At 42.1% G+C, this 21,894-nt stretch overlaps 1 protein-coding gene across 3 annotated transcripts in view; it reads right to left on the bottom strand.

The window, feature by feature from the left end:
- ctnna2 (catenin (cadherin-associated protein), alpha 2) overlaps positions 1-21,894 on the bottom strand; it is a 385,655-nt gene that overhangs the window by 341,734 nt on the left and 22,027 nt on the right. For 2 of the 3 annotated variants that reach the window (XM_061830846.1, XM_061830850.1), the window contains exon 3: positions 3,063-3,258. In XM_061830846.1, the coding sequence (XP_061686830.1) occupies positions 3,063-3,258 (196 nt within the window). Of the gene's footprint in view, positions 1-319; positions 411-3,062; positions 3,259-21,894 lie in introns of those variants that run through there. The other variant, XM_061830847.1, reaches the window with a different exon arrangement.

Below are 21,894 nucleotides of genomic sequence, written 5' to 3'. Positions count from 1 at the left end.
CCGCGACTCATTTTCTCATAATTCGAGTCTTTTTTTTTTTTTTTTGCTAGGTTTTCCCTTTTCCTGATCCCTACAAGTTCACACCCAAGTACTTTCACTCAGACCTTTACTTGGGTGCCAGTTTGGTCATCAAATTCCACGTGGTGGTCAACTGAGTCACATTCAGTTTTCTGCTCCTGTTTCTAACCCAACTAATTTGCCACCCGTTTCCACTCCCCTGACCAAGTCACGTACGCCTTACCTTACCTGCCTTCAAGAGACCTCATTCTGTGTCTATTTCATCACCTAATCTAGTAACACACTTTTTTTCCTGGTTCACCTTCCCAAGTTCTTGTGTACTCTGCCGCTTTGCAGCTGCAGCAGGCTCCCATTCCTGTTCCTCAGCAGCTGCAGGCTCCAGCCATCTTTTCTTTTGTAAATAAATTCCTTTGTGAAATTCCGCAACTCCAGCTTTTCCTCTCAACTTCCTCGGAATTGGGTCGTCGCTTTCTTGCATCTCATGCCTTTGTAGAGTAGCAATTAGGTTATAGGTTTTCTTTGTGCAATGTGGTGGAATATTAAATATAAAACTGTGTGTGCTGACTTTATTTTCTTTTGGAGGGATTTGTATTTAAATGTGTTTGATTCATTTGTGAAAAAGAAATACTTTTGTTTGTCATTTTATTGTTGTAACCATTGTTTAAGAAGGACAGGAAGTGACGTGTTGAGGAGACGCAGGAGAAAGAGAAAAAAAGGCTAGATGGTGTGCAAGCTAAGAGTGGTTGTTTGAGGACATAGGAAGTGAACAGTCGACATTTATCAAAAGTTGATCAACGTGTTCGACAAGGACTTTTGAAAGTTCAACTGGGATAGTGTGTCATTTGAGTGGACAACTCAAATCATGCCGTAACGTGGTGGAGTTAGCCGCTACCACAGGGGCTAAGTGCATGCATGGGACTTGGCTTGGGCACTAGCAACTAGCTAACGCAAGCTCGCAAGGCCTGTGTTGGACCACGTGGAAGAAGACGAGGACGCTAGTGACGAGCTAACGCTAGTGAGGCCTCCGTCAGCTAGCGAGGCATGCAGCATTGGAATACAAGGACAAAGGTTCGCAACGGATCGGACCGTCAGGACTTGGATGAGGCTGACCATTGGACACAACCCTCGATGTTCGTCACTCCTGCCGCTTGAAACAAAGACATTGGGGTTGGAATTTCGTTTGCTTTGCTGGCAAGGTTATATTTGTTTGTGCCCTTAAAGTAAGTTATGTCAGATTTGCTTATTTCTGCATTGTGTACCTGTTCTATTGACTTTGTTTATTTGACTTTTGTGTATACATGTTTGATTTTCCATCCTTTATTTTGTTATTAAATGCTCACAGTTTTTGTTACATAACCAGGTTTATTATTTGACTATCTGCAGGACAGTTAGAAGTGGGAAGTTTATATGCTAGCTGGGTTATCTACATTAGTCAACCTTTACTCATAAGGGAAACATTATTTCAGAGACTTTTTGATAGAGAATTAAATGCACAAGTAAAGAGTAAAGTTGTAATGGACATTTAGAGTAATTACCATAGAGTTAATTTATTAGTTTCCTACTTTGGAGTGAGAAAAGAACTCAGGTGGCTACCTCGTCGAAGTATTTTATACTAGAGAGGCGGTACACCTTCAAAAACCCTAATCGTGACAGTTCCAAACTTCTGATGAAAATTTCACATCAATAGCATCATTGGAAATATATTTCATGAGAAAATTCCGGATGTGTTCAATGTCAATACAAATACAGACAGTAGCTGAAATAAGTATCTAACGTCACAATTTTTCTTTCTAAATATAACTCAGAAGCTTAGATATGCACTTATAACAAATGCTACCATTACTCTGCAATGGTCTTGCAGCAAATAACTGTAAACTCTGATCCATCATGAGATGGCAATGAGAGCTTTATGTAGGATCATCAGTTCAGACTGAATCAGCTGATATTCCTTTGCTCTGATGAGGGGCTGGATTGCTGTTTGATTATTGACAGATTTTAAGCTTGACTTTTCATGACCACTTATTTCTGATCTTGTTTGTTTTAACTTCTTTGTATGTTTGGATTACTCAGGTTGTTCTCTATCATGGTCTGTGTTCTGGTTGTGTTAAGTTTTGTTTCATGTTTTCTTGTGTTCCATGTTTTTCATGTCTTGTGAGCTCCTTTAGTTTGTGTCCACCTGTTCTCGTCAACCTCTGACCTTGTGTCGACCAATCAGCTTCCTCCAGCTACTCATGTTTTGTCCAGGTGTTCCCCTTGTCAATCTCTATTTATTTACCTGGTTTCTTTCAGTTCTTGTGGGTTCATTGTCATTGATGGTGTCTGTGTTACATCATAGATTCACTTATTTCACATTTTGTGTCTTGTTTTGGGTTTACTCACGTGTTTCTTTACTTTGTTTTTTCAATTTTTGGAATTTGTTCATTTAGTATTTAGATTTTAATCCATGATCTTTTTTTTCCTTCTTTGTTTTTGGAAATTAAATATTAGTTTTTGATACTCCTAGACTACTGCATTGGCTCCTCTTATTTGCTTCCAGTGCCTTCGAAAACCATACGCACACACGCACATAGAAACAGACGCACGCACACAGTTTTTTTTAAGTAAATACGGTATGACGGCAATGTAGCTTTCACAAATAAAGTAATTGTGTTTTTTCTTTGATTCGCTATGACTGGAAACATCTCTATTGAAGTAAGGAAAGTTTCCTATAAATAGCAGCATGGTGGAAGGCTGATTAGCACATCCACCTCGCACTCATGAGGACCTGGGTTCAAATCCGCCCTTGCCTGCATGGAGTTTGCATGTTCACCTCCCTGTGTGGATTTTCTCTCGGGATTTTTTCTCATTCCAAAAATATGCATGGTAGGTAAATTGATGATTTTTTTTTTCTGCATGTATGACTGTGAATTTGTTTCTATGTCTTGCGATTGGTTTGCAACCAGTATAGAAAGTAGTCTCGCCCATAGTAAGCGAAATAGGCTCCAACATATCAGCAGTGCCAGTAGAAAATGGATGGAATGGAAAATGGAATTTAACATTCTGACCTTGCTTTCGGACATCATCAACAGCAGCAATGAGCTCCTCTTTGAGATCTTGGCTGTCTTTGGCAATCTGCTCTCCCTTCTCCAAGAAGTTTTGAGTAGCCTGTTCAACTGAGACTGCCAAAACATGAGCCTTCTTGGAGCGTCCCTTTTTCTTACTGGATGGTCCTTTGTTGCTTGTGTTTACCAAAGTAGTCACCTTTGAAGCATAAAAGAGAAAAAAAAACCAGTTAAACAAAGACAGTATGAGTACCAATTGTCTATAAGATATTGTAAATCTATTCAGAAATCTGGGTGTAACGAAGGATGGTATACAGATGACTTGTTGAGGTCAACATGTAGGCATGAAAATAAGCATCATTACTCAGGGCTTAAACAATAATAACAAAAACACTAAAAATAATTAGATTAATTGGGCAGTACACGCCCTCCTAGAAGCATCATCTTATCATGGTGGAGGGGTTTGTGTGTCCCAGTGGTCCAAGGGGCTAAGTTGCCAGGGCTTTATTCTGTTTGAAATACAGGAAAACCTTGTACCTTGCCATGGCATGGGTAACTGAGCCCACTGCTCCCTGGAGCGAGGCCAGAAGGTGGGGTTTGGGCACAGGCCAGGCACAACCCAAAAGGGTCACGTGGGTCCCCATTGCTCTGGTCTTGCCACCTATGTGAGGGGCCATAGGGGCTGGGTGGTGGCTGAAAGCAGACCTTGTTGGTCCAATCGCCAGCAACAGAAGATAGCTTTAGGGACATAGAATTTCACCTCTCTGGCAGGAGAGTTCTGACTAGATATAGTTGGGACTGCCTCTACACATAGCCATGACCTCTTGAGAGTGGGGGGTGGGAGGGCTCTCTTCCACTGTAGACTTGGCCAGATTGAGAGGCACTGAGAAGATGTGGGTATATGAATTGCTCTCCTGGGTGGGCGCCTGTACATTGGAGTTCACGCCGGTGGAGGAGAGGGTAGACTCCCTCCACCTTCGATTCGGGGACAGTCCACGTCTTGCACGAGGCATTGTATATTGAGTCAGACTGGACGATGTTCCACGGCTCCACTGCTGTAGTACCTGACCAGAGATGTGGCTGGGAGGTGGTCGGTCCCTGTAGTGGGCGCAATCCACGAACCCATTGGTGGACACTGGTTGTGAGGGATGTTGTCAAGCTGAAGAATGAGTCCTATCAGCTGAAGAAGAATAAAGAGTCCTTTTTCTGGGCCTGTGGGACTTCTAAGGCAGATGATGGGTACGATTGGCAAAGTGAAATGCAGTTGTGGTGGTCACTGAGCTGAAAACGTCGGCATGGGAGGGGTTTAGTGAGGCCATAGAGAACGACATCTGAATGGATTAGAGAAAATTCTGGTCCACCGTTCGGTATCTCAAGAGTGGTAAGCAGTGCACCATCAACCCTGTGTCTAGTGGGGATGGGGGACTGCTGACCTCGACTTGGGATGTTGCAAGTAAGTGGGAAGGAAAGACCGCAATTCCACCGACACAGACTCATAAGGAAGCAAAGCATGGGGTCTCTGGTGCAGGCCGTCCTCCTCTCCTCCTTTTCAACTACCACTGATCTTGGTAGTTTAAATGTTCTTTGGTGCAAAGATGAGATCTGACCACAAGTGGAGGAGTTCAAATATCTTGGGGTCTTATTCAGAAGTGAAGGAAGATTTGTACAGGAGATTGACAGGCGAAACAGTGCAACATCTACAGTGGTGCAAACACGTATCGGTCTGTTGTGGTGAAGAAGGAACTAAGATAAAAGGTTAAGCGCTTAATTCACTGGTCGATCTACATTTCTACCCTAACCTGGTGTAGCAGACATAAAACATGAAGATGACACTCAGCAGTTCAGTGCTCGGCCCATGTTCCCACCAGAAGGAAAAGAAAACGAGACAGGACAATTGTTGTGGCACTACAACGTGAAGTTGATTGCCAATGAGGACATCAGAATAAAGACTAGACAGCCGTGGCTCGCATAGCAGGGTTCGCATGCGGCCCTAAAAGTCCCTAAAACCCCTAAATTTCGGAGGGTGCATTTAGGGTCCCTAAAAGTCCTTAAAATTTAGCGCAAACTGGTCAAGCCCTTAAAAAGGTCTTAAATGAAAACAAAAAAAATCAAAGGGAGGACCTCTACCGCCAAAATTCTCCCCCCCAAAAAATTTATCTTTTATTCCAAAAAAAATAGCGATCCATCTGGCGACCAAAACAGCGGGATTTTGTCAACGGAAGTCACTCTGTGTTCACAACTAGTCGCCATCTTGTCGTCGATATTCCATTGTTTGTTTCCGTGAGTGGGCATTTCACTTCGTCTTCGTTACGACGTAGCGTAGTTCTTTGATTGATCAAACTTGTATCATGGGGAAGTGCATTTTTCAAGATGCTTGGGTCGAAAGTAAGGAGTTTGGGAGCTGGGTTCGTCGAGATCCAAAAGATCGGCACATGTTCTACTGTCATCTGTGCAAACAGAGTTACCAGCTTGGAAAGATGGGCGTCAAAGCACTGGAGTCGCACCGGAAAAACAGGAGACACGCTGATTTGGCGAAGACTGTCCCATCTTTCGTTAGTATGAATATGTTTCTGTCAAAATATCAAGATAGTGAAGCATCAACTTCAGGCAGTGGTACTGGCAGTGCATACGGACCTACAGTTGTCCAGTCATTGACGACTTCAACCAGCCAGAAGTCAGGCTTTATGAACGTAGCTCAATACACGAAGACAGACTCGTTAAAGGCAGAGATCGTGTGAACTTTAAAAGTGATCTGCAGCCATTACAGTTACAAATCTTGTGAAAATAATTCAAAAGTGTTTGCAGTCATGTTTCCAGACAGTGACATTGCTAAAAACTACCACTGTGGGGAAAGGAAGACTTCGTACCTGGCTACATTTGGCATTGCTGCCCACATTTCATCTCTACTGAGGCAGAAAGTGAAGGCTGTATCAGAGTATGAAATCCTCTTTGATGAGTCTCTAAATCATGAGATGCAAGAGAAGCAGCTGGACATTCATGTGCAATTGTGGATGGATGACCGGGTCCACATTTGCTACATCACCTCTGAATTCCTAGGACATTCGGCAGCAACTGATCTTCAGGAGCGTCTGGACCCTATATTTATGTATTGTTTTCAAATCACAAGTCTCAAGTCTTCACCCTCAAGTCCCGAGTCTAGTCCACATTGCATTTTACTGTTACCAAAGCCATTTTCTACAATACACACACAATACTTGACCAAACCTACATTTGTACATATGTGTATTATTATAAACTTAAAATTATATTATTATTGCAATTGTAGTTAGAATCTGTTTTTCTGTAGCCTGTTATGTGAAGTAATTATGTGAAGACATTGACAATGGTCATATCAATGAGAACTACCACAAGGGGCGACAGGTGATCAGTGTCACAGGTACTGAGGTACTGGAACCTTTGATGAACCAAGAACGGTTGATGGCACCATTAGGTGAGTATTTTTTCCTTACTCTTGATTTCCCACAATGGCCCTTAATTTTTCGTGTCGGCCCTACATTTTTTCGTGTCGGCCCTAAATTTTTCGTGTCGGCCCCTAAGAATGGCCCGAGAAAGCCCTTAAATGTTTTTGGTCAGATTGAGTATGAACCCTGGCATAGTGGTGCTAAACAAATTTATCGCCACTCCAGACGGATCCCATAACACTTGCCCATTTGAAAGGGACACTATTTGCTCCACCGGGTCAGGACAGAGGCAGAGATAAACCTAACCCAGGGCAGATGAGAATCTTCCTCACTAATAGTAAGGAGGACAGACAAAAATATATTTTGAACACTAGAATGAACACTGCTGGTGACTAGATTGGTGCAAACTTGAATGTCTGATGTTGAATCTGTGTTAACTGTGCTAACAAACAAAAACAAACACACACGTTATTACAAACAGTGAGATGATCCCGGCAATCTACGGCCATATAACACACAATCAACCAACCATGGGACGTGTCAGAGGACATTCAAAAATGTTCTAGTTATCTGAAAACCCAGTAATTCATCAAAATCCACTGGTTTGAACCAAAATAATTTTAAGATGAAAAGTAAGGATCAAAAAATGCTTGGTTTGGCCCCAGTTTCTAAATCTGGTGTGAAGACACCTTCTTTTTTTCCTTTCGGCTTGTCCTGTTAGGGGTCGCCACAGTGTGTCATCTTTTTCCATCTAAGCATATCTCGTGCATCTTGCTCTGTAACACCCACAGTCCTCATGTCCTCACTCACAACATCCATCATCCTTTACTTTGGTCTTCCTCTTGCTCTTTTGCCTGACAGCTCCATCGTCAGTACCCTTCTACCAATATACTCACTCTCTCGCCTCTGGACATGTCCAAACATTGAAGTCTGCTCTCTCTAACCTTGTCTCCACAGCATCCAATTTTGGCTGTCCCTTGAATGAGCTTATTTCTAAACCTATCCAACCTGCTCACTCCGAGTGAGAAGATCAACATCTTCATGTCTGCTTCCTGTTGTTTCTTCAATGCCATCATCTTTAATCCATACATCGTGGCCGGCCTCACCACTGCTTAATAAACTTTGCCCTTCATCTTAGCGGAGACTCTTCTGTCAGATAGAACACCAGACACCTTCCGCCAACTGTTCTACCCTGCTTGGACCCATTTCTTCACTTCCTTACCACACTCACCATTGCTCTGTATTGTTAACCCCAAGTATTTGAAGTCATCTACCCAAGCTATCATTTCTCTCTGGAGCTTGACTCTTCCCCCTCCACCCCTCTCATTCACGCACATATGTTCTGTTTTTTTTCAGCTAATCTTCATTCCTCTCCTTTCCAGTGCAAGCCTCCATATTTCTAATGGCTCCTCCACCTGCTCCCTGCACATTATGTCACAATATCATCAGCGAACATGACACCACAGTGAACAGGAAGGGGCTCAGAGCTGATCCCTGATGATATCCTACCTTCACTTTAAATTCTTCTGTTATGCCTTCGGCACACCTCACTAATGTTCTGCTGCCCTCATACATGTCCTGTACTATTAAAAAAATGTCCCCGCTACACCAGACTCCCGCATGCAGGACCACAGTTCCTCTCTTGATACTCTGTCATAGGCTCTCTCTAGAACCACAACGACACAATGTAGCTCCTTCTGACCTTCTCTATACTTTTCATTTAGCATCCTCAAGGCAAATAATGCATTTGTGGTACTCTTTCTAGCCATGAAGCCATACTGTTGCTCACAGATACTGACTTCTGTCCTGAGTCTACCCTCCACTACACTTTCCCATAAACTTTATTGTGGCTCATCATCTTTATTCTTCTATAGTTTCCACAGTTCTGCAAGTCACCTTTGTTATTAAAAATGGGAACTAGCACACTTTTCCTCCATTCTTGAGGCATCTTCTCGCCCCCGAGTATTCTGTTGAAAAAGCTGGTCAAAAACTCCACATCCACCTCTCCAAATTGCTTCCATACCTCCGCTGGTATGTTATCAGGACCAACTGCCTTTCCATTTTTCATCCTTTCTAGTGCCTTTTGAACTTCCCCTTACTAATCATTGCCACTTCCTCTTCCTTCTCTTTCATTTTCTTCATTCATAAACTTAAAGTATTCTTTCCATCTATTCAGCACACTACTGGCACCAGTCAACATATTTCCATCTCTATCCTTAATCACCCTTACCTGTTGCACATCCTTCCCATCTCTATCCCTCTGTCTGGCCAACATGTTGAGATCCTTTTCTCCTTCTTTCGTGTTCAACCTGCTGTACATGTCGTCATATGCCTGTTGTTTAGCATTTGCCACCTCTACCTTTGCCCTACGTCGCATCTCAATGTAATCCTTTCGCCTGTCCTCAGTCCTCTCACTGTCTCACTTCTTCTTCGCTAATCTTATGTATGACTTCCTATATTTTGGGGTTTCACCACCAGGTCTCCTTCTCCCGTTTCCTACCAAAAGACACACCAAGTACTCTCCACCCTGTCTCTCTGATCACCTTGGCTGTAGTAGTCTAGTCTTTTGGGAGGCCCTCCTGTCCATCGATAGCCTGTCTCACCCCTTTCTAGAAGGCTGCACAGCATTCTTCCTTTCTCAGCTTCTACCACATGGTTCTCTGCTCTACCTTTGTCTTCTTAATCTTCCTACTCACCACCAAAGTCATCCTACACACCACCATTCTATGCTGTCAAGCTACACTCTCCCCTCCCACTACCTTACAGTCAGTAACCTCCTTCAGATTACATCGTCTACGCAAAATATAATCCAACACCACACTTGGCTCTCTCTCGGTTACTAAGGAACAGAATCTCTGTCACACCACACTTCGCCCCATAGTACTGCCTGATGCTCTCCTCCTGGCTTGATGGACTTCATATGTTGAGGTCCACTCAGACCTTCCCGATTAAGATGAACGGTGTCACAGACTCACAGGTGCCATGGACTCATCAAAGAGCAGCCTTGACAGCCAAGCATACCTGCCTGTGCTCGAAGCAGATAGAATCAGATACCACGCGCCCGCACTGACCCTCCTACAAGCACCCGTTCCCGCGGGCCGCCTGCCTCGACCTTGGTCAATGCTTCTGCAACCTTACAGCCTATAAAAGTACAGATTGGTGCATATTTGGGTTAAATTAAAGAGAACAGCAAGTAGTACTACGCATCTGATCACCCCACGCTCACTGATTCCCTTTCTGTCACAACTGAGCTTCCAAACCTACGTCCATCTGCCTTCATTTGTGTGTATCTCATCTTAACTTGTCTGTTGTAGATTCCCCTGTTAGTTCCGATTAAACTATAAAATTCACTTCGCGCATCCTTGTTTTTGTATCTGAGTAAGGAAAATTGACAGGCCGCTGTAAAGGAGATTGTAAATTGATTTATTGGAGCAGACCAAAGTTTATGAGATTGATCAACAATTAATGAAAGAAAAGAGGTTTCTCATAATTTTTCCAATGTGTTAAGCACAGAAAATAAGTTACTTTGTGCCCTATTAATTAGAATTTTGATTTTCCGACGTGTAATTTAAAAATAATGCCGCAGTGACCCGACTTTGGATGAGCGTAAGAAGATGGATGGATGGATTACACTTTATGCACTGCTTTTCTAGCCACAAAAGGACCCTTTACAATTTCACGCATTATTCATTCATTACTCAGTCCCACCCTGGTGATGGTTAGACACTTGTGTGTAGCTATAGCCACCCAGTATTCATTCATTGGTATTGTGGGTTTAGTGTTTTGACATGACATGCGACAGGGCAGGAATACAAACAAGCAACCCTCTTGTTTCAGAGCGTTCTCTTAGCCTCTTTGACATCTCCCACAAGTTAGTTGATAAATCTATCCATCCATCCATTTACTTAGCCGCTTATCCTCACGAGGGTCGTGGGAGTGCTGGAGCCTATCCCAGCTGTCAAAGGGCAAGAGGCAGGGTACACCCTGAACTGGTTGCCAGCCAATCGGAGGCCACATCGAGACCACAATCACACCTAGGGGCAATTTAGAGTGTACAATTAATGTTGCATATTTTTGGGATGTGGGAGGAAGCCGGAGTGCCTGGAAAAAACCCACACAGGCACGGGGAGAGCATGCAAAATGCCACACAGGCAGGTCCAGGATTGAACCTACGGCCTCATAACTGTGAGGCCATTGCTTTCCAGCTGCTTCACCGTGCTGCCCTAGTTAACAAATTAAAACAGAAAACAGCACACAAAGATGAGAACTATCTGTTGAAATAAATGAGCCCACTACCAATAAACCAATTAGCTCTGTGCATACCCTAAGTACATGACAACAAACACTGTAAACAATGTTTCTCAAGTGGAACCGTTTTGCAGCTTTTATTTTGTTGAGACAGAACTTCTTAAAAGATACTGCACACAATTTGCTGTTATCTGTCTGACAGAATAGGAGGTCATTGAGGCAATCACTGTAAAAATATGCCAAAAGTAAGGTAGAGTGGATTCTCGGAATTCGACGACTCGGGGGGTGTAGAAATTGGACTTTGACCAACAAAAAGCTGCGTTACAAATTCCTTCGAGTTCAACCCAATTTTCAGGAGTCTGAACAGCCAAGCAAAGCTCAACTCATGTTGAATGGGTTCCGAGCCCTGCGGAATGCACACCAAACAGGAGTATAAAAAGTACTTGATGCTTACATCCCAAAATAGCAGTGGTGGTCACTAGAAAAACTAATTTAACGACGTTTCTCTGTACCATCACTCTTGCAACATAACATAGCTTTTTGGGAGCTACTTTATTGGCCATTGTTATAGCCAGGTGGCTTTCACGAATGCTAAATTTTCCCTTAAGTTGTAATCATTGAATGCAATGACACATACACTTTATCTCAAATACACTGTCGCCACCGCCAGCAGCGAGATGTGTGCCACTGAATGTGAACATTCCAGTAATATGGCGATGGTGGGTAAATCTCGGCAATTCGTATGGGCTGTACACTTTAGCAAACTACTGTTTCTTTTTGAGCCCCTACATTCCAGTGTTGGTACCTTGGGATCTCAAAAGGAATTTACCGAGATGAGATGCCGCCACATATGTCCCCTAAACTAATGTAACAACAGTGAGATAAGATTATAAACACAGTTAGAAAAAAAAAAGCGAGCGTTTTGTGTGTGCGCATGGGTGTGTGCGAGTGTGTGTGTGTGTGTATATGTCTGGCATGAGGCCGATTTGATACTCATCTAGATTGTGATGTGGGAGCGATATAATTAAGCGATTTATAATTCTATTAGGTGTAGGAACAATTAACTTGTGTTTGTGTAGACATAAATCATAAAGAACCTTTTTTTTTAATGGACTAAACCCAATAATATGAAATTACATTTGTCTCATCCTATTTTGAAAGATGTTGAAGAGCATTTTTCTCAGAAAATTTTTGCTTTGTAGCACAATTTATTTTGTAAAGAATACAATGTGCACAAACAAAAAATAGCCAAGGGGGATTTAGCACACAAAGTTAGAACCACACACACACACAAACACGCACACATGGACACACACACACACACACACAGAAAGCTACAGCACGTCACACGTTTCCACCAGGACTGTCCCATTGAAGTTACAGCTCCTTGATGTGTTGTTCTTCAACAGTGGCTTAAAAAGGATGATGTATATTTAATCATGCCCTGACTACCCTCATAGCAGGCAGTTTAGCTCAGGGAGTTCATCTACCTTCATACAGATTTAACAGTTCTATTTTTATGAATATATAATGTTGTCTTTGCACACAGATGCCAGAATATCCCCAGAACAAGCTCGTGGGAAAACAATACAAAGACTTTGAGATAAGGACTGCATCTAGGTGGGTGTTGAAGTTCTTAGGTTGGCATCAGATTCACCCTTATATTGCCCATGGGTGCAGTTATTTTCCAGCTTCTAAAATATAAACTGGCTTTGGAAAGGGTAGACCTAGCAGGTAATTACACTTTTCAAAATCAACGGTCAACACTTGTAAATGCAATCTTGAAGCCTATTTAAAGTACAGATTGGTGCATATTTAGGTTAAACTATTGAGAACAGTGAATCCTAGTATGCATCTGGCCATCCCACTCTCACTGACCCCTCATTGTGTCACAACTCGGCTTCCTAAACCAATATTCATCTGTCTCCTTTGTGTTGTACATTGTCTTACCTTGTCTGTTGTTGTAAATTCCCATATTAGTTTCTTATTAAAACTCCTATAAAATTCACTATGTGCATCTTCATTTCTGTATTTGTGTGAGGAGAATCGATAAACCGCTGTAATGGTAACAAGTAATAAAAACAAAAAAAGATTCTTATCATTTTCTTAAATGTTATGGATAGAAAAGACCATAACATCACCCATACATGAAAAAAAAAAAAAAATCACAACACTTAATCTAAAAACCACATCAAACTGGAAGTGTCGTGGGCTTCCCTCCTGGTAATATAGATCAATTCCAAATTATATACACTGTATTTTGTTTAATCTGGTAATCGCTACAGGTTATATATTTATTTAACTTTCAATACTAACTAGTAATATTTTACTTTGCCAAATGACAACCACTACATTTTCACTTGATTTTGAACCTGACATGGAGGAAAAGCAAGACACTGTTTTCAGCCTGAGTGATAACATCAAGGGGCTCCGACACTCCAGATTTTATTAACGCTGCCAAGGCATCTTTTTCACAGACATCCTGGCTGAATAACGTTTGGAGCATGATCAGGTCTGACACCCATCAAATTCATATTTGGCTTACTGCAGCAATAAGGCAAGTGCAACACGCAGCAAGGAACGGTAAACTCAGTTGATATGGAAAATGCATATATTTAGAAAGTGAGGAAAAATAATCAAGAAATGTAAACAAAATATTTCTGACACAAGCAGTATAACTATGCACAAATCTGTAAGGGAGAAAGGTTTGCAGAAATGTGCTACAAGGGAATTATAGTAAAAAGACTGACATCACTATGATGTGCGTCAGCAGTCATCTTGTACTGTAACTCATTCAAATATTACAGTTGGAACATTTACAGAAAAGTCAAATACCTTGTGTATCAATGTAAAAACATTATTTACAGAAAAAAGTAGTCCTTTCGTAATGTTTGGCTTGTGAATTCAAAAGATTGTCATTTCACTATAAACTAGTACGGTAAGTGCCCGTTTTCATCATGTGAATTAGTAACTTTGCTTAGATTTTTTTTAAAGACTAAATACTGTGTTTTGATCGCATGAAAATACTACAGAATTTCAAAGGTCATACACTGGTGATCAAGCTGCCACAGTGGGCAGACTAACCTTTCCCTCCATGTTACATGAGGGCTTGCTGCACATTGTGCTCCCATTTTATTGCTCATCAATCCCGTTAAATGCCAAGTGTCCTTTTCTCTCAGAACACTGCCTGGTGAATTCTCCATTAAGCTGCAAATCCCTGTGGCCCTTCGTAGATGTTTTATTTTCTGCTTTCACCCTCCCTCACACGTGAGTGAATTCTTTGATTTAACACATGGGAATCGAGAGTGCATGTGTGTTAAGGACAAGTTAACATCACACATTAGCCAAATAACACACAAACAAATAAAAAATCCAGGAAATCCAATTTTGTCAACCAGCAAAAATTGTTGCTCTCACAGACCTGTTACTTAATCTTTAAGAAGCGCTTCTGTCTTTCACACATACCTTGTATTAATGACACTTGTTCGAACTCCATATTTGTATAACAAGCACCTGACCACACCCTCAAATGATTAGACTCCAACCTCTCCACAATGGCCAAGACCAGAAAGCTTTTTAAGGACACTAGGGACAAAAATACCTGGACAAGGCTTGGATGAGACCAAAATTGAACCTTTTTGGATAAATTACCCTTGGTGTGTTTTAAAGGGAACAACTGGTTGTAGCGTTGGCCTCACAGTTCTGAGGTCCCAGGTTCAGTCCTGGACCCACCTGTGTGTCATGATCCTGCTGCTCCAGCACGAGCTGTGCGGGTGTCCGCGCAAGTGCTCTGATTGGAAGGTGCACACCTGCGCCTCATGCAGCCTGATGATGCTGTGGATTTATATGACCGCGATGACAACTGGCCGGCCCCAGTTCGTATGATCTTCATGTCCCATTCGTGTGCTCCGGTATCCCTGATTGAACCTGTGTGTACCGACCTTCGTCCGTTCTCCGACCAACCTTGTAAGCCTGACTCCTTCGATACTTCTGCCTGCTTTGATTGTTCTCCCGTGTGCCGACTCCTGCTTGCCCGACGTCCCAACTACCGCTGCTGCGCCGGACTGCCTGTTCGATCCCCTACCTCTGCATACAATAAACGTGTCTCTTCTTGAACTACCTTGCGTCTTCCGAATTCCTGCATTTGGTTCCTACTCTCGTTTCCGATGGGGCGTGACACTGTGTGGAGTTTCCATCTTCTCCTCGTGCCTCTGTGGGTTTCCGCCCACATCCCAAAAACATGCAACATTAATTGGACACTCTAAATTGCCCGAGGTGTGATTGTGAGTGCAGCTCATTGTCTCAATGTGCTCTGTGATTGGCTGGCAACCAGTTAACAGGGGGTACCTTGCCTCGTAGCCGTTGACAGCTGTGAGAGGCTCCAGCACTCCCTGCAACCCTTGTAAGGATAAGCGGCAAAGAAAATGTATGTATGTATATATAAGTTTCACAGCTTTCAGGGGCAGTTTGAATTATTACAATTGTATGAAGTGGCAAGGTGGAAAGGCAGTTGGTCCTGATGACATACCGGTAGAGGTATGGAAGCAATTTGGAGAGATGGCTCTGGAGTTTTTGACCAACTTATTCAACAGAATACTAGCGGGCGAAAAGATGCCTGAAGAATGGAGGAAAAGTGTTCTAGTTCCCATTTTTAAGAACAAAGGGATGTTCAAAGATGTGGGAACTATAGAGGAATAAAGTTGATGAGCCACACAATGAAGTTATGGGAAAGAGTAGTGGAGGCTAGACTCAGGACAGAAGTAAGTATCTGCGAGCAACAGTATGGTTTCATGCCTAGAAAGAGTACCACAGATGCATTATTTGCCTTGAGAATGCTCGTGGAAAAGTACAGAGAAGGTCAGAAGGAGCTACATTGTGTCTTTGTGGATCTAGAGAAAGCCTATGACAGAGTACCAAGAGAGGAACTGTGGTACTGCATGCGTAAGTCTGGTGTGGCAGAGAAGTATGTTAAAATAGTACAGGACATGTATGATGGCAGCAGAACAATGGTGAGGTGTGCCTTAGGTGTGACAGAGGAATTTAAGGTGGAGGTGAGACTGCATCAGGGATCATGATGTTCGCAGATGATATTGTCATATGCAGTGAAAGCAGGGAGCATGCAGAGGAACAATTGGAAAGATGGAGACATGCACTGGAAAGGAGAGGAATGAAGATTAGCCGAAGTAAAACAGAATATATGTGCGTGAATGAGAAAAGTAGAGGGGGAAGAGTGAGGCTACAGGGAGAAGAGATAGTGAGGGTGGACGACTTCAAATACTTGAGGTCAACAATACAGAGCAATGGAGAGTGTGGTCAGGAAGTGAAGAAACGGGTCCAAGCAGGTTGGAACAGCTGGCGAAAGGTGTCTGGTGTGTTATGTGACAGAAGAGTGTCTGCTAGGATGAAGGGCAAAGTTTACAAAACAGTGGTGAGGCCGGCCATGATGTACGGATTAGAGACGGTGGCACTGAAGAAACAACAGGAAGCTGAACTGGAGGTGGCAGAAATGAAGATGTTGAGGTTCTCGCTCGGAGTGACCAGGTTGGATAGGATTAGAAATGAGCTCATTAGAGGGACAGCCAAAGCTGGATGTTTTGGAGACAAGATTCGAGAGAGCAGACTTCGATGGTTTGGACATGTTCAGAGGCGAGAGAGTGAGTATATTGGTAGAAGGATGCTGAGGATGGAGCTCCCAGGCAAAAGAGCGAGAGGAAGACCAAAGAGAAGGTTTATGGATGTGGTGAGGGAAGACATGAGGGCAGTTGGGGTTAGAGAGGAAGATGCAGGAGATAGGCTAAGATGGCAAAAGATGACACGCTGTGGCGACCCCTAACGGGACAAGCCGAAAGGAAAAGAAGAAGAAGTATGAAGTGGCAAGGCGCTATGGTAATTTTAAATACCCAGGTGCTGCAGTGTTATTGATCAACTTTGTCATTTTTAAAGGCATAACATTTGGGAAATTACAATGTTCCATCAATGGTAAGTTATTTTTAGAAAAGACCTGCTAGCTACTCACATTCCAATGGGGGCTACCTGGTGTCTGTTTGCAACATGTTGGTGAGCCTTGCTCTTACATAGTGCTACAAAAAGTACCGGTGTATAAAATAAAACAAATGTATTTGCAATAAAACTTAACCATTTCAGGCTTTGAACTTTTATTTACTAAACATAAATTTGAAAAAAATGAATCACTGCAAAATGAGTTAATATCAATGAAATTATGTCTGAACAGAGGAAGCAAAATCTTCATCTAAATAACTTACCTACAGTAAAGATTGGCTTTGAGAAACACCAAGTGCGTCAATGTACCATCTAGAAATGTCAAGGTATCGCCAGAAATAATGAGGAAAAAAATCAGCACTAATTGTGGGGTTTCTCGAGTACTTTAGATTATACCTGTGATGTTTAAATCGAGAATTAAATCACATCTAATTTTATTCCCCATTCATGTGCTCACTCTGTCTTTCTTGTGAACACATTCAACAGAAGTTATGAGGGGGGCTCACTGTTGAAGTCGTTTGAAGATCCTGAATACATCAGCTGTTATCTGCTTGTAGATCTGTTCAGCATTACTATGCTTTTGGCTATGGTATAAGATCACAATCATCTCATTGCAGTGCCTGAAGGAACCAGTGTCAGTGTTCGTGTTTGGCCCTTTTGAGCCACTGTCCTAGGCATCATAAGGGATGCATTCATTTTCACCTTGACCTCTCCACATTGCCCAGAGCTCTCAATATATGAATAATGAAATGTTCAACTTTTATTCTGCTTGCTTTAGTCTATGACTTTGTGAGAATATATAGTTCTTACTAGTTAAAGTTAAGGCTTTTGACAGTAATAATCCATTAACGAGATGTTTTCCTAAGCAGTCAGCTCTGATGTGACGTACTTTATATAGTGGATAAGCACCAGCATCTGCTTGGCAGTTGTTCAGAACCCTAGAGCAAGCTATATACTAACAAAGCAAGGTAGTGCAAGATGCCTGAAGACAGCTCTTTTGGAATATTTACTACAGTTCAAAGTTTGCTGAAAATATTATGCGGAATACGGGTGGGTAAACATTTGGATTCATCAATGACTTGCAAATTCAATATCGATTCAGCACATCCTCTAAATCGATTAACTTCCTGGTTACTGGGGGATGTGGGGCTTTGTGCTTGATTCAAATTGCATTAGTGGAAGTTGCACTCGACCAAACAATAACAAAATGGCGACTAAACAAGCAGCCACGGCAGTGGCAGTGTAAGTAGGCAACCTCTATTTTTAAATGTGATCCTTGGGAGAAGAAACAGGACAGAAAATGGATGGATAGAGTTTATAAATGCATGCCACCAACTAGACATTAGGAAAAAGGTGTACACTTTCATTCGAATACTCCCCCACTACTTCGAGGTTATGAGAAAAGTGAACATGTACATTGCAATACGACACCACCATCTTGAGGTTCTGAAAAAGTTGGACAATTTCATTCAATGTCAATGTTTAACACAAGGGCCGTGCCGGCATGAACAAATTTTAAGATCCTCACGATTCAATATCGATTCAGGTTTCAGTCCGATTTGGCTCAATAATGAATTATTCCAATATTAATTATGTAATGAGCAGAAATTCACAAATAAATGAGAAAATTCCAACAATTTTGAAATGCAGCGGTCCCTCGCTACACTGGTTCACTTTACGCTTTAAGTCTATCACACTGGCAACTTCCCCCACTATCGGAGCCAACTCACCACCAGATGATGATCAATTGACAGCTCTGGCCTCTCTTCACCCGTGTGTCCAAGACATCTGGTCGCAAGTCCGATGACACGATCAGAAAGTCGATCATCGAAGTGTGACCTAGGGTGTCCTGGTGCCAGGTGGACACGTGAACACCCTTATGCCTGAATATTGTGTTTGTTATGGACAATCCGTGATAAGCACAGAAGTCCAGTAACAGAACACCACTCAAGTTTTGATCAATCACGCCCTTCCAGGTCTCACTGTCATTGCCCACGTGGGCATTGAAATCCCCCAGCAGAATGATGGGGTCCTCAGAGGGAGTGCTCTCTAAAACTCCCTCTAAGGACTCCAAAAAGGGTGGATATTCTGCACTGCTGTTTGGTGCATAAGCACAAACAACAGCCAGGACCAATCCCCTACCTGCTGGCGGAGGGAGGCTACCCTCTCATCCACCGGGGTAAACCCCAACATACGGGCCCCGAGCCGGGGGGCAATAAATATACCCACACCTGCTCAGCGTCTCTATCCGTGGGCAACTCCAGAGTGGAACAGAGTCCAACCCCTCTCAAGAGTAGTGGTGCCAGAGCCCAACCGGTGCGTAGATGTGAGTCCGACTATATCTAGTCGGAACTTTTCGACCTCACGTACCAACTCGGGCTCCTTCCCTGCCAAAGAGGTGACATTCCATGTCCCTAGACCTAGTTTCTGTAGCTGGGGATCAGATTGCCAAGGTCCCTGTCTTTGGCCACCGCCCATCTCACATTGCACCCAACCCCTATGCCCCAACACACACACACACACAGGTGCTGAACCCATGGGAAGGGGGACCCATGTTACCCTTCGGGCTGTGCCCGGCCGAGCCCCATGGGTGCAGGCCCGGCCACCAGGGGCTCGCCTTCGAGCCCCACCTCCAGGCCTGGCTCTAGAGGGGGGCCCCGGTGACCCGCGTCTGGGTTAGGGAAACCAAGATCCAATTTTTTTAATCATCATAAGGGTTTTTGAGTCGTACTTTGTCTGGTCATTCACCGAGGACCAGTTTGCCATGGGTGACCCTACCAGAGGCATGAAGCCCCAGACAACTTAGCTCCTAGGATCATTGGGAAACACAAACCCCTCCACCACAATAATGTGACAGCTCGAGGAGGGGTCATTAGAATATTATAAAAAAGAAGAATATTATAAAATAATATGTAATATCATAATAATGTTACAAAATATTAATACCTGTCTGAGAAAAGTTAAGGTGTGTAGTTAGGGGTATAACACCCTTAAAACATGTATAAGAAATGAAAAAAAAAAGTATATGAATAAGCATTCATTCAGTCATACCCATGGACAATTTAGAATCTTAGTTTAGTGTTGAGTGTTTAGTTTTTCAACACTCATTTTTTATCTCACTTCTTTTCTGAAAATTTTTAAACTTGAGTTTTATTTACTTTTTTCATTTACTATAATAACCTTGCACTATCCTGATATTAATCAGTCACTTTGTAATGAATGTGGAAGTGGCCCTTCCGCTGGCTATGGGCTCAGTTTGTCGCTGTCTCGCAACACAACGGAGGTCATGGCAGAAGGGTGGACACCCAAATACAAAAACACAATTATACTTTCGGAAAGAAAGTTTCATGGCCACACTATACTAGTGTAAGTGGGTGGAATTAATGAACAAGTAAGTTAGGTCACTGCATGAAATAAGGGCACTCAGTGTTTATATTGCGTTGAGCCATATCCTGATGTTATGAGGATAATTTTTAATAGATTTGACAACGATCTGATTGGTCTCATTGGTATTGGCCAATAATGAGCATTTTAGGTTGATCGGCTGATTGTCTTTTATGTCATAATCTGATTTGATCAATGACTTGGCAAAAGATATTTACTCGACATCGGCATTGTAAACAATATATTTGAATTCAAAAGCTGGTTTATTTTTAACTTTATTGTGTGTCTCTTGACGTAGTACAGAAAATATCTGACAGCCATTAAAGTTATTTAAAAAAAAAAAATTCCCCAGCAACATGGGACACAACATGTAATGTCAGGATGAGACTACAATACAAATAAGGTCTTTCACGATTGCTCTATGTCAGACTACTGCAATAAAATGTTGTATTCCAATACAACTGCATCCCATCTTCCCAACTCGTTACCACGGCCACGACAACAACAATCGATCACATTAGGTGGATTATGAGAAGGAAATGCAGAAAAATGTGTGCTGGTGGTCAACGCTGCAAGGGAGAGGATTCGACATGAGGTATGTTCATGTACTTTTAATACGATACAGCTCGCAAGCAGACAACAAAATGTAATGTAGCCTAGCAAGCTAGTGGTAGCACTAATTGTTGTTCTGCCATTCTGTTGAATCATGCGCTAAAGTTTCAACGTTGGGTGAAGTTACTTAATTACAATAAAGTCATTCAATTACAGCAAGGTAGCACTCATTATTTCAGTCATGTTGTAATGTTGGTTTGACCTTAATTTTTAAAGAAACTCACTATCCAGTACACAAGTCCTATATACACAGTGCATGAACTAGTCATTTAAATAGGCACATTTCTCTATCTTGTGATTGGATCACCGATCGGCCCCAAAAATCCTAATTGTGTGAAGCCTACTTTTTAATCCTGCCCACAAAATCAGGAACACTGAGGAGGAGAAAGTATTTAAACCATATCACAATAATTCAGCACTGTCCTGTTCTCATTCTTTGCAGACATTTTTACCACTTATCTTCAAACAGATTTAATTGATTTAGAAACAAAACATGATTTTCGTATAGGGGGTCTTCGTTGCCATGTTGCTACCAAACACACACAAATCCTCATATATGTACACATTGTGAAGACTGACATGTGTACGTCCAATGGGATATTTCCTAATATCAATTCAATCAATTAATATAATACCAATAACCAATATAATGTATTTTCATCCAGAAGGTTAAAAAGCCAAGAGCAGATTGATCCAATTGGATTGGAAGGAATATAAAATGATACATAAATATAAAGCAAAACTATTACAGATCTCAGAATATATTAGGTAATTCAACCTAAATTTTGAGTACTAATATGAACAAAAGACCAACTTCTGCAGTCCCTCAAGAGGCCAATGCTTGACTCAACGTAAAAAAAAGGAAAAACAAAAATAAATAATACTTCATCACAAAAACTAGGACAACTGAAAATGTCATGGCTGTAATCAAACTTAAAGGAAAAGCTTAACATCCTCCCTTTCATCCAAAATATGTTCAGCCATCCTCCCTTTATGTCATCTTAATGAACTACGACAGTGACTGCAACATGAATACAGAACTGTTTAAAGTAAGTTCATGTGGTAGAAAGTGAATCAAATGCTCTATTTGTAAGGAACACACGACTGATTCTTATTCATTCATAAGGCATTACATTCCAGATGATGTCTGAAATTGAATACTAATCATG

Source organism: Syngnathoides biaculeatus, chromosome 9, assembly GCF_019802595.1.
Source record: "Syngnathoides biaculeatus isolate LvHL_M chromosome 9, ASM1980259v1, whole genome shotgun sequence".
In the NCBI taxonomy this organism is placed as follows: domain Eukaryota; kingdom Metazoa; phylum Chordata; class Actinopteri; order Syngnathiformes; family Syngnathidae; genus Syngnathoides; species Syngnathoides biaculeatus.
Note: the sequence above shows the minus strand (reverse complement) of the source record. Positions and strands in the feature narration are given on the sequence as shown.